We start from the raw sequence: 13,289 nt of genomic DNA on the forward strand, positions 1-13,289 counted from the left end.
GAAATGATAAAAATTAAAGATATTTTTGTCTTTTAGACAACTACAAATAACATATCAGGTTGATAAGTTTGGTTATTTATTTACAAATTTTCATATAGTATAACTTTCGTTAAAACCTAGATAAATCATGGATTGAATAAAATTTCACAAACAAAAAACTTAAACTAAATAAAATTTTAAATATTATAATCTAACAGATCAAACCCAAACCTAAAAAAGAAACATTTGAATTAACTTGTATCAATATTAGCTAAACAATGGCGGTAAATATAATTATTTTGGGTCTTGGTAGAAGTTTTCATTTAAAAAACACTATCAGTTGTTATTGAGCACAGGAGTGAGAGACCATGAAAAGCAAGAAATGAAAAGGAGCAAACAAAAGCAAGAATGAATGACAAGATCAACAACGACATTTTCACCCTGTTTCAAATCTTGAAATGGATAAAAAATAACAACATAGCAAACAAAATCACATTCATGTACCTGCATGCAAATTCCCTGTCAAACCAAAAGCCATGTCACTGTCAAACTTAGTATTAATAGAAATATGTTTCCTTCTATAAGTTATTATCTATCTATAGATGCTAGGAAATAGGAACCAATTCTTCTTCATGTTTGAACTGAGCTATTGCTCTTGTTCTCGGAAGAACTTTGCTTCCTTTCTGCTTGCAGCGACCGGCATAATGATTCAAGTTTTTCTTTCTGATTTTTTGTTTTCTCCAATTGTTTCTTCAATCGCTCACGCTGCTCAGACAATAATGTTTTCATAGATTAAGGAAGTTATCTTAAGAAAAAACAGGAAATAATAATATGAGCAATGAAAATGCCAAAAAAATCAATGTACAAAGCTTAATGTAATATCAATAAAATTTGAAAAGAAACAATAGAAAATTAAGAAGCCTAAAGTCAATATATACATTTTTTAAAAAGCATCATCAAGAAAGATTCTATCTGTAGAAATTCTTCAGGAGCTCACTTAACCTAGCACTATTTTTTCTTTAATCATTTCATCAGGCACTCGAGCATCTTGGGTATCTTACAATTTCTCCGGGTAAAATGGTGTGTATAACACAATGAGGCCAATTAATCTCTTTATCTATGTCTCTTTCTTAATTCTTATAACATGCTAAAATGGTTAATGCTCAAAAACAGGAAACATAAACTATATATATACCTCATCAACTAACTCTATAAGTGTAACATCAGACTTCTCAGATTTACTCTTCAAGAATTGATTCTCCTTCTTGAGTTCCTTGATTGATTTTGCCATCTGGTTGTCAACCACAATAAAGGAAAAGACTGGACTTTAGAATTGCAGTCATCCGATATATGATTCAGGAAAAATTACTGGTCTTGAATAAATAAAACATGCAAGAGAAATAATGTTTACCTTCTCAATCTCTTGTTTGAATGTTTCAAAAATCTCATTGCTCTTTGACAATGCTTCCTGAAATTCAATGCATGCGTTAAATATGTGTGATCAGAACAGTGTATGAATGGAGAGATCAGCCTCAGAACATTCTAAAAGGTCTTTAGCAAGAAGCAAAGCCAAAGCCAGAAATAGAAATGAAAAAGAAAAGCCAAGTTGTAAATTTTAGTAAACTTTTCTATGAACACTTAAAAAAGAAGAAAATAAGTTAAGCTTATCCTGTTAGCAAAACAGGGACCAGATGTACTCAGAAAACAAGTTATCAATGACATGCCTAAAAGCAAATAGTTGAAAGGAGGGTCAAATCAGTCAAATAAAGATAAAAAAGTAGAATGTGTGAAAACAAGAAAGATCAGTTGGCTTGGACCAGTTAACTGAAAGAGAATCAAAAGATACAGAATTTGTGTTACGATATTAAAAATTACTAATATCTTGGAAAACAAAAATCCAGCAGAAATAACTACAAGTATATAATATTAATTTGTGTTCAATTGTCATAAAAATAAAGCATTGAGGATGTGAAACCATATCACGATTAGAGTAAGACGTTTATGAATCCAACCACAAATTGTTTATCTCCACATCAAATTGTTATAAATTACGAATATTTAGTAAACCAGACCTTTATGCAAACAATGAGCACATTATAGCAAAAGAGGCTATAAATTCAAATTGTGACAAATAAAAAAGAGAATAAAAACAAAACCTGAAATTGTTGGAATTTTTCTCCATCAGTTGTCAACTGCAATCGTAAACTCTTTTCAGTAGCTAATAACTGAGATACTTGTTCTGCATATAATTTTATCTGTGACTGTTCCTGAATCAATTTTTCTTCGTGTTGCTTCATTTTTAAATCAGAAAGCTGTAGTTCCAAAGACTTTTGCTTCAACTGTTGAACAAATACAACATTAAAGTGAATAAGTTACAAAAGTTTATAAACACAACTATATCACCAATGTAAACCACAAGAAAAGAAAAAACATCACCTTTTGTGCATATTGTTGTTCAGAGAGTTCATACTGTTCAGCAAGCTGCTTTAGCTTGTTTCTTAACCTGTATTGAGATTTAAGGCAACTTATTTTGTGTTCATCAAGAAACAATTAGAGGATGAGGAGGGATCAAAAACACACGGGCACAATTTTTACCAAATGTTACTCCAATTATATTTTCTATTGGATAATGTTTTTTTTTTCAAAAATCACTGTTAGATTGAAAATTCCTTTTACAAATATTATAGATACAAAATTTATATTACTATAAAACTGTTTTATACTTCCTTTATATAGATAAATATTGACGTAATGTACTATTCAAAATATAAATATGAATTATTTGTTATTGTTATTTTTTAACAAAAATTGACATGGATAATCATGATGATATGAAAATATAATTTAACGGTTGGATAGGCAATATTTTTTATATAAAGTTATTGACAGTTTAATATTTACAAATCATTAATGTAACATTTGATCTTTCACCTTAGAGGATTCTTCTATAAACAAACATTGCCTACATTAGTTATTTTTTTAAACAGAGCAAATGTATAATGGCTATTACGGGAGTTATTTATTTTTAATTTAGATTGAAAGTTCCTTTCACATAGATCATAGTTACAAAATTATTTGACATGGATAATCACGATTTGAAAATATAAGTAAGGTTTGGATCAGTAAAATTCACTTTTTATATATTAATTGACAGGGTAATATTTAGTAAAAGTTACATCAGTGTAATTTGGTTTTTATCTTTCTATAAATAAACATTACAGACAACACTTACTTTTTTAAAAGCAAATGTATAGTAGCTATTCTAGGAGTTTTGGGAGTTACATATTCTAATTCCTCATTAATGTAAATCAATCTGAAATTATTATAAATAAGAGGTACTGCTGAGTGCTTATAACACTCAAGCAATGTAATCAAATGATTCTGTTACTCAGCACCGCAAAACCCAATAACTCGCAAATCAAGAGCACCGCAAAACCCAATTCCTCATTGTAGTGATGAACCAAAAATATCAAACCAAACAAATAGAAATGAATATTTAGCTTGGTAAGGAAAGGCCAGTCAATAAATTGTATTAAAGATTACCTTATCCAAAAGGTGGCAGGCAATAAAACACATGAAGTCAACCCAAGTTTATTGAGAAATAGCAAGCAAAGTAATAGCACACAAGGGAAAAAGAATGCACCCCCAGCAAATTAGTAACCAAAATAATAAGACTTGCATTCTACACTAAAGCATTGCAGAGAAATTGATAACCTATAACCCAGAAAAAAAATACCATATGGCAATAAAATACTCAAGCATGAACATGTGTTATATGTATAGCTGAAACATATACATTTGCTGATACATTATGTAAAGCTATAAATTCTACTTTCACAATTGTCAGGGTCTTACATGTCATTCTCTTTAAGCTGAGAAAGGCATTCATCCTTGCGCTCTTCAAGTTTATTGCTGACATCCTGTAGCAGAGGGAAATTACTATTAAGTGGAGTAAAAAGCAGGAAAATTGAAGCATGTGATGTAATCACCAAAATCATCTCAGAAGAAAATAAGCATAAGTTTCTGAGGTTATAATAAATTCTGAAACATATTCCACCAACTTGAAGCATAAGCCAAATGACTATTGAAGGAAAAAACATAACAGATACAGTAATTTATGGACTTTTTAGCTCATTTTGGTAAGAATTGATAGATGATGCTATAAATAACCGTGGAGCAGCTAGAAGAGATATTTCTTCTTGTATTCTGAGATAAAATTCACCAATTTCAAACCTTAATGAACACATTTAAATTTCCAGATAAGTGTCCAGTATCACTTGCTTTTCCATATAACTTCTCAATAGCTATAGCAGCATTCCATTTATATCTGTTGGCCATTGGCCAACGTTTAGAAGGCAAAATGTTATATAGTCAAAAAGATATTATAATAAGCATGAAGAAAGGGTACCAAAAAGAGGCAGATAGGGTATCATCAATAACTTGTACTATAAAAAGAAAAGACAGCCAAGTCAATGTTTTAAATCCATACTACTGTGCAACTGCCTCTGCATATCTGTCAAGAGATACTGATCTAAAGAAGTCACCCACACAGCACCAAAAAACATAGCAAGAAAAGAACCTTATTAGATGGCAAGTCTAAAACATGGAAGCCCCCTCCTTCAAAGAAAAGATTTAATCCCAACCAAAGTTCCAGCCTATTTGTTAGTATTAATACAATACAATTAATTAGAAATAACATGTCTGATTTCATAACCACTTAAAACCACATTCCACTAATTAAATTTGAATGATGAAAGCATACCCAATGCACACTGATCAGAATATCATACATTCTAATTTCTAGTCAAGACAATTCTCAAACCTTGATTGCATCTTGAAACTTGGCTGACAAGTCCAACCTTAAATTTTGCCCCTCAGTTGATACACGCTTGCATTCTTCCTGAAAATGATCAATAAATCTTGGTCCTTTTGTTAAAAAGCATCATGATGTAGTTTTTGAAGTAAGATGAATCAGATCCCAACCATACTATTTCATGATAGTTAGAAACAGATCAAAAAATAAAATATAATGAACTGAAGAAAAAAAATCACGTGGAGCCATTTTCTAACGAGATAACAATTTTTAGAGATAGAAAATTATATATTATGATGAAGAGGGGGTGAGCACAACTAGGGCAGGGTTTCAAATCATTAACTACTCAAGCATGCAATGCAACAAGGCTGCCTAATCTTTCCACATAGCAGTTGTTGTATCTAATATGTCAAGGTCTAGCCTTTATTTCTGATTTCTCAGAGTTGTACTTTCAGTTATTCAAACTTGCATATATAAATATACATATGAGAGAGCAAGACAATACAATGATTTTCCAAAACCTAAAATTCTTAACTCTTTCTTAAAGGAATATGTTATCCTCCAGACTAAATTTTTTACTATTTTCTAGAATAGATAGAACTTCTTTTATTGAAAAACTTAGTTCCAATCAGGAAGTTTAGCCTCTCAGCAAAATTTGCATAAATCAGCATATCTCAATTGCATATAAGAAAGACAAAAAGTTGAGGTATATCAATTCCACATCTAGGACTATTATAAAATCAGTTTAGCAGGTAACAGTCCAATAGAAAATACCATCAGCATTTTATTTTGACGTTGTAATTCTCTACATAGTGACTCAAGCTTATCTCGGACCGCAAGAGCTGCAAAAAGAAAGGCAAAAGTTGATGAACAAGAACTAGCATCAATGTAGCTACAGATTAGATGCTCCCATGTACTTAAAATTCCAAAAAAAAAAATGAGTCATAGATAAAGTGTTTTAATTGATACTATTTCAATAAACAGTGTGTAAACAACCAAAAAATCTACCCAAACCTCCAGCAACCTAACCCACACTATTAAAAGAAAAAGTTGTTAACGTGTTTAAATGGTCATTTGAGAGAAACAACCTGCAGAGTACACTTATTAGTACAAGAGAAATGATACACGTAAAATAAAAGGAAAGCCAATAGAGAATAATACAATACCAATAGAAGATATTATTTGATTGCTCAATTACAAAGCTATTGATGAATATTCCCTAAACACCGAAGGTATTACTTTACACTAGCATAAATAAGAACTTCAAAAATTTGATTAGAAACTTCACAAATGCTTTCCATTCAAAACTTTATTTATAAGCATAGGACATATTCATTGCTACATACCTGCATCTCTTTCTGCCAACACTTGTTGATAATTGAGTGTAAATTCTAAAAGCTCCTTCTCTGATTTAAGAGTACGCTTTGCACTTTTTCGCTTTTCACCCGTTGCCTGACAAATTAAGAAGCTCAACTATTCGGTCTCTCCTAGATGTAGTTTCGTATACTCATTGTGACATCACAAAGAAAGAACGTAAATTGGCTCATGTTGATCAAAATGAGATAAATATAATTCATTCTATAACATTTTTAATTCAAATACAATATGTAAAATCATCCTTTTATAGTTACTGAGACATTGAAACAAATGATGTGATCAGCTCATTTTATAATAAGAAAGAGGGTTTTCTAGAAAGGTTCCTGAATATTGACCAAGCATAATACTGGAGTGCATCAAAAGTATATTACACTCTATTCAACCAGTGATTGCACAAAACTAGCGGTTCCACAACAGATGTTTTTGTTTGATTTTGATGTACTCACTGAACTCAACATGACCTTAACTGTAAAAGATTGTGAACTCAACATGACTAAAGTGTTTGATGTGGAACAATTGTGATGGTCCATCCATATTTCCTATTCAATAGAACCTAATCTTGCAACTAGCCGCAATTATATTTACGATCAGAGTATATTAACTTGCCTCCTTTACAAATGCATTGCTATAAACAAATTAAACAGCTAAAGCATTACAAACTGCCCAATCATTCAGAAACTATGATGGATACAGTTTATGAATTCCGAGCTATAACTTTTTGACCAAACAAGGATAACCTACCACTTCCTATAACATTCTTCAAAATCCCCTACATACTTGTCTATACCGTTCTCATAAAGATAACCTAACAACACCAGAATCAATCAGTACAGCCTCATTACTATTCTTCAACAGGGTGAAAGTACATTACACTTGCAAACTCACAGCTTAACAATTTAAAAAATGTTCAATTTTTTTTTATTATAAAGCAAAGAGTATTGTTCTGCCTATTTCCAGTAAGCTTTGCCTAGATCAAGTTTGTCCTACCAAACCCAATGCCCAAAAGGCTAGTTGTGGGTCAAATAAGTTATGTCAGTTGAACCGACAAGAACATTTTTAATCAACTGTTCAAAATAAATAGCCGAATTTAAGAGCCAGAGGGAACACAGACAGAAATATATAGCAGAAAATACATATGCAATAATTCATGTGCACGTATAGAAATTAACAGAGATAATTGACTAACTGATTTTTTGTTTTTCGAAGAATCAACAGTCTCTGATGAACACACATTCTTTACGGGCAATGCTTTTGTCTCCAAAGGTACAACAGTTGCTGCAAAAGCAATTAGCAACAACACAACCACCACGTCAAATACTCAAAGAAATAACTAGAAGACATCAGTAATTCAACATAGAGATCTAAAAGCTTGTATTTTAAAGGGTTTGTAGTCATGTCCAAGCATGCAAGGTAACCCATTCATTATGTGAGTTTAGACCATTATTCCAACCATTTATTTAGTACATGGCTAGGTATGGTGTCAGCAAAAGTGATCAGAAATGCAAGAGAAAAAAAAATGTTAAGTTTAAGAGAACATTTCATCTTTTCAACGGACAAATTCTTAAAATCATGGATTTTCAATTTTCTTTTCAATGGAAATATTTTTAATCCTAAAAAAGGAGTTGCTTGATCGATAAACAGACTTATATAATATGCCTAGTTCAAAAAAAGAAAAAAATTACTCATTATGCTAAGAACTCACACCTGCTGTATATGGTCAAAGTAATCCTTATAATAATGACCAGGGCAAGTTGATCCCAACCCCTGAGCTAGATTTTTAAGATGAAGTAAACCTTGTATGCTATTAATTCTAATATATTAGGGTATTAGGTCCTATCTCAATCCTAATATTTCAGTCACCCACAATTCAGAAGTGTCCAATACTGCCAATTTCACACTTCAGGTGTCCAATCTTGAGTATAAGGGGAGTGTTACGATCCCATGATGGGTAGAAATATGGTCAAAGTACTACTTACAATGACATGGACAATCCTCCTACGATCTTGCTTTTACAATAAAGTTATGCCCAGTCTGTGCTTAATTTTAACAAGGTCAGTATAAATTTGGGGGCCATGACAATGGCAATACCTAATCCGCATAATATAGAGACTGTTCAAGGTTAGAACTAAAAAACTAAAGACAGGGAAGGATTACAAGGTTTTCCAGTGACATCCAGCATACACACACACAAACACGAATAAGGAAGCCTCCAATTTTGAAATTTGTGTATACATGATAACAAGTTACACAATCAGAAAACAGAGGAATTTTAGAAATCATTAGGCAACCAGGGACTAGTAGTTCCATTTAAAGAAAAATACATATGAAGAGAAGAAACTTTTGCATAGGTATACAGATAGTATCTATAAGTGAATGAAGGAGAGTTCTACTCAATAGTAAGGATTCACACAAAAAAGAAACATGTCTGTAGTCAAGATCAATCCATTACTCGTGTAAGTCCCATGAAACTAAACAAATATTAGCATGTAGTTACTAGTCACAAAATCTACAAAAAGGGACATAAAGGCTTAGGATATTACATCCATCTGAACTTTGGCATTCTCCTTGTTGTGGCTCCTTTACCTCGCAGCATATGGATGGTGGAGACTCGGGAACAGATACAGCTACAGGTGTAATCTGTACACCTTCATTCTGCTGCATACAGCTACTAGAGGAAATCTCCACCGAGCAGTCTGAGGCATCAAAACTAAGTGCTTTAGATAGTGGAACATGAAAAGGTTTTTATCGCTCACTGATCTTGCTTACCATGATTGGTTTGAAACTCTTTTGCTCCAATGTCATTTGATAGTTCATTAGAATGAATAAGGTCGGATGAACCATCATCCTTGTAACTACTGAGAGGCTTCTCTTGCTCAGGAGTTGGAGTTGCAGGAGCAAGAGGCTCTGTAGTACTCTCAACAAACCCATCTGGCAACGAATCAACTTCAGGAAGCTGATTTGCATCTGAATTCTGCATTTCACCTACATCTCAAGCACCCTTTCTTAGAATTATTTAAGTACAATTAAATGTTAAATTGTTTACGAGAATACTGCGAGGACAAGTAAATCACAGTCACAATAGCTTTTAAAATTCTACTAGCATCTACAATTACATTGCGGAATTGTCATTAGAATTGTAACAAGAAAGGATATTTTCTGTCAGAATCACCTGAACTAATTTTAAACTTCATCAAGGATTGACAACAATATTTCTACGAAACTCAATATAAATTAACTTTTCAATAAAATTATAGCAAGTACAAAAACAATATTCCACGAATCTCAAATCGAATCCCTTAATATATCAAACAAAGAAACGCCCTAGACAAGCCCAAAAAAAGTTGTTGGAAAAGATATTTAAAAATGAGGAGAGGAATGACTTCACCCACGTCATTTTTTTCTAAAATAACGAAAACATTTTCCGCTACGACACCGAATAAAACACGCCCATCGTCGTTTGAACCAACAATTTGAAGATTGAAGAAAGTGGGCGTATGCAGGGCAAATGGCCCATGTGGAACATTGAATGATGGGGATGATTAAGAATTATAGTAAAAATGAAAACTTTAAAAGAAGGAATGGAATTGGGAAAGGGGAAATCGAAGGGAGTACCTAGCAGGAGGCAGAAAATACAAGTAGAAAAAGATGAAGTGAGAAAATGTAATGTCTGAGAAGAAGAGGAAGGATCCAACAGTGGGTGTGGTAGTGGAGCTCCAGCGAACACTTTCAAACCACCTGTTCTTCGCTTTTCTCACACCAAAATTCTCTTTTATTTCTTCTTCTATAAATTTGCTACCTAGGTATAACTACGAAGCCACTTTTTGTTCGAGTGTCTATGGTGTCTCAAATTTTCAAAATGTCAGATTTAAATGTTTGGATAGTTATTTTTACAAAAGAAAATATATTTTTAAAACATGGTTGTTGATATTATAAAATATCTAATTTTTAATTTTAAGGCTTTCATCATATTATATTAACATTAATCTTTTATAAATTTTGGATCTAAATTTAAAGCACTTACTAGAACATGTGAATTAAAGATCTTGTAAAAAAATTAATCACCTGATTCTTATGATTGATAAGTTAAAACTATATATTAACTGCTACAAAATGATTACTTTTTTAAAAAGAAAGTGATATTTTTTTGAAAATTACTCTTGTAATCAACAAATTTAAGTCCGTGTATTTGCTTTATTAATACTTTTTTTGGCTACATTCCTTTTTAACTGCTTGGTCATTATTAGCACCTAAAGTTACACACACACACACTTGTAATTCAGACAATTACTAGAAATGGTTGCTTATCTAGGAGTTTAAAAGCTGAAGCTGAACAAGAATAAATGTGCAAAAAGAAAAAATAAACTAAACGAAATCTTTCAACTATTATTAGATATAGTAGTCATCTTATTTTAAAACATTGAAATGTTTAAGATTAGAATGTTTCTTTTCTAAGATTTATAGGTAAACACCATTCTTTCAATCACCAATAACAAATGTTACTCCAATAACATGATTCAGTAAAAAACTTATTCACGTTTTGAGATTCTCATCCAGAAGAAAGAACACATGCTATACTTTCAAGATAACACCAATCAAATTCGAAATGCTACCTATGTTCTCATCCAAGATACTGGCTGCAAAGTAACTTGAACTGCACGAATGACCCCACCACAAATTTAAAATAAGAACACAATGATATAAAGTTGACATTCAAAGCTCACACCTGCATCATAGGACAAATCCCAAGACTCGCTGTACTTTGCAAAGATTTCAAAGACACAGAAACACATCATAATAGAAACAAAGCAAAAAAGTGGAAAAAGGAAATAAGCTTTGCCACCGTCGATCAAGAACCCAATTCTGAGAACAATAGTTGCGAGATGACGGAGCAAAACTGACACTGACACTGAAACATAATCTGATAAACAAGTTCCCGACATGAAAAAAAGTACTACTACGAACAAGACAACATTTATCATAGTCATGGTAATATAGATTCCTTAATAGACCATCCTGCACGAGTCACTTGCCCTTCTTCTGTGCAGCCTTGGTGACCTTAGCTCCAGTAGGGTCCTTCTTCTCCACGCTCTTGATGACTCCCACAGCCACGGTTTGACGCATGTCTCTCACAGCAAAACGACCAAGTGGAGGATATTCAGAGAAGGTTTCAACCACCATGGGCTTATTGGGAATCATCTTCACAAAACCAGCATCTCCATTCTTCAGGAATTTGGGCTCCTTCTCCAGCTCTTTACCAGATCGCCTGTCAATCTTGGTCACGAGTTCGGCAAACTTCACGGCAATGTGGGAGGTGTGGCAATCAAGAACAGGTGCATAGCCATTTCCAATCTGCCCAGGGTGATTCATGATGATAACTTGGGACGTGAAATTTGCAGCCTCCTTGGCAGGATCATCCTTGGAGTTTGAGGCAACGAAACCACGTTTCAGATCCTTCACAGCAACATTCTTCACGTTGAATCCCACATTGTCACCGGGAAGAGCCTCAGTGAGTGCTTCGTGGTGCATCTCCACGGACTTAACTTCAGTTGTCAAACCTGTGGGTGCAAAGGTAACAACCATTCCAGGTTTCAACACACCAGTTTCAACACGTCCAACAGGTACAGTTCCAATTCCTCCAATCTTGTACACATCCTGAAGGGGTAACCTAAGAGGCTTGTCTGATGGTCTCTTTGGCTCATTGATCTGATCAAGAGCCTCCAGAAGGGTTGGACCCTTATACCAGTCAAGGTTGGTAGACCTCTCAATCATGTTATCACCCTCAAAACCAGAGATGGGAACAAAAGGGATCTTGTCAGGGTTGTAACCGACCTTCTTCATGTAAGAAGAAACTTCCTTCACAATTTCATCATACCTTGCCTTGGAGTACTTAGGTGTAGTAGCATCCATCTACTCAAGAGAGCCAAAGAGAGAGTAAGAATTGAGAATTTCAAGAAATTAACTAAAGAAATCAACAATAACTTATTTTCCTGTCTCTCCAATTCAGATACTATTCTGACTTGGAAATGTGACTGCTCTGACATTAAAGATCCAACACAATTTTTTTCACCAAATATTGTCCTCACAACAGTGCAAAATTTCTAAGTGCTACATCAAATAGGTTGTGTGCATGTCTTTCAAAGTGCATGAGATGAAGGTGAAGAATTTTAGTTTACTGTACCTTGTTACAGCAGCAAATCATCTGCCTCACACCAAGAGTGAAAGCAAGAAGAGCATGTTCACGGGTCTGTCCATCCTTAGAAATACCAGCTTCAAAACCACCAGTGGTGGAATCAATGATGAGAACAGCACAATCAGCTTGGGATGTCCCAGTAATCATATTCTTAATGAAATCCCTGTGTCCGGGGGCATCAATGACTGTGCAGTAGTACTTGGTGGTCTCAAACTTCCAGAGAGCAATGTCAATGGTGATTCCTCTTTCACGCTCAGCCTTGAGCTTGTCAAGAACCCAGGCATACTTGAAAGACCTCTTGTTCATCTCAGCAGCTTCTTTCTCGAATCTCTCTATCACACGCTTGTCAATACCTCCAAGCTTGTAGATAAGGTGACCCGTGGTAGTTGACTTCCCAGAATCCACATGGCCAATCACCACAATGTTAATATGAACCTTCTCTTTACCCATTACTTCTCCAACCTAAAAAGAAAGTTATCATTTTGCATTGCATACACTAAAACACTGATTTATACAACCATTACAAATACACAAATTATTGCATAAAAAGACTACTTACAACTACCCCGTAAAAAGAAATCAACACCTACATGTATATACAACAACATCAACAACAACCAAAAGAAAATCAAATTTACACGATTTTCTCACATTCAGGGTTTGTAGCAGGCACATAAAATCATAAATCCCAGATCAAAAACGTTAAAAGACAGAACTGATTATACCACCATAGTCAAATTTTATACACTAAACTGAGTTAACAAGTCTACGAATCGGTAATATATTAATAATCCATGAATAAGAAGACACACTTGAGATATAACCTTGGTGAAAGCGATAAACCCCTGGAGAGCCTCAAGAAGAGAAAGAGTGTGCGTGTAGCAGAGAAAAGTGCTTTTTTGAGAGGGGTTAGAGGGGTTTATTTATAGA

The 13,289-nt window shown here is 33.6% G+C and overlaps 2 protein-coding genes across 4 annotated transcripts; both read right to left on the reverse strand.

The window, feature by feature from the left end:
- Positions 1-388: 388 nt before the first annotated feature.
- Positions 389-9,997, reverse strand: LOC114192086 (alpha-taxilin-like protein). Of its 2 annotated transcripts, none has more exons than XM_028081665.2 (13): positions 9,782-9,997; positions 8,936-9,151; positions 8,710-8,862; positions 7,356-7,444; positions 6,139-6,244; positions 5,567-5,634; positions 4,802-4,879; positions 3,835-3,899; positions 2,416-2,482; positions 2,136-2,318; positions 1,391-1,447; positions 1,175-1,270; positions 389-744 (listed from the first exon to the last, which is right to left on the reverse strand). In XM_028081665.2, the coding sequence occupies exons 2-13, from the start codon at positions 9,144-9,146 to the stop codon at positions 610-612; spliced, it is 1,308 nt and encodes a 435-aa protein (XP_027937466.2). In that variant the 5' UTR covers positions 9,147-9,151; positions 9,782-9,997; the 3' UTR covers positions 389-609. The 2 variants fall into 2 exon arrangements, with proteins under 2 accessions (XP_027937466.2, XP_085532387.1); XM_085676261.1 differs by having other exon boundaries at positions 8,936-9,167; positions 9,782-9,921.
- An 847-nt stretch (positions 9,998-10,844) lies between these two features.
- On the reverse strand, positions 10,845-13,264 carry LOC114191721 (elongation factor 1-alpha-like). Of its 2 annotated transcripts, none has more exons than XM_028081080.2 (3): positions 13,184-13,264; positions 12,348-12,821; positions 10,845-12,076 (listed from the first exon to the last, which is right to left on the reverse strand). In XM_028081080.2, exons 2-3 carry the CDS (start codon positions 12,807-12,809, stop codon positions 11,192-11,194), a joined length of 1,347 nt encoding a protein of 448 aa, XP_027936881.1. In that variant the 5' UTR covers positions 12,810-12,821; positions 13,184-13,264; the 3' UTR covers positions 10,845-11,191. The 2 variants fall into 2 exon arrangements, with proteins under 2 accessions (XP_027936881.1, XP_027936882.1); XM_028081081.2 differs by having other exon boundaries at positions 13,172-13,262.
- Between the last annotated feature and the right edge of the window lie 25 nt (positions 13,265-13,289).

The sequence above is a fragment of the Vigna unguiculata genome, chromosome 7 (assembly GCF_037176805.1).
Source record: "Vigna unguiculata cultivar grain cowpea cultivar isolate G323 ecotype 2 chromosome 7, ASM3717680v1, whole genome shotgun sequence".
In the NCBI taxonomy this organism is placed as follows: domain Eukaryota; kingdom Viridiplantae; phylum Streptophyta; class Magnoliopsida; order Fabales; family Fabaceae; genus Vigna; species Vigna unguiculata.

Coding starts and splice junctions, on each gene's coding strand:
- LOC114192086 (XM_028081665.2), bottom strand. CDS start 9,146: ATGCAGAATTCAGATGCAAATCAGCTTCCTGAAGTTGATTCGTTGCCA. Junction 7,445..8,709: donor ATGCCAAAGTTCAGATGGAT/GTAATATCCTAA, acceptor TTGCTTTTGCAG/CAACTGTTGTACCTTTGGAG. Junction 745..1,174: donor TTATAGAGTTAGTTGATGAG/GTATATATATAG, acceptor TTGTCTGAGCAG/CGTGAGCGATTGAAGAAACA.
- LOC114191721 (XM_028081080.2), bottom strand. CDS start 12,809: ATGGGTAAAGAGAAGGTTCATATTAACATTGTGGTGATTGGCCATGTG. Junction 12,077..12,347: donor TGATTTGCTGCTGTAACAAG/GTACAGTAAACT, acceptor TCTCTTGAGTAG/ATGGATGCTACTACACCTAA.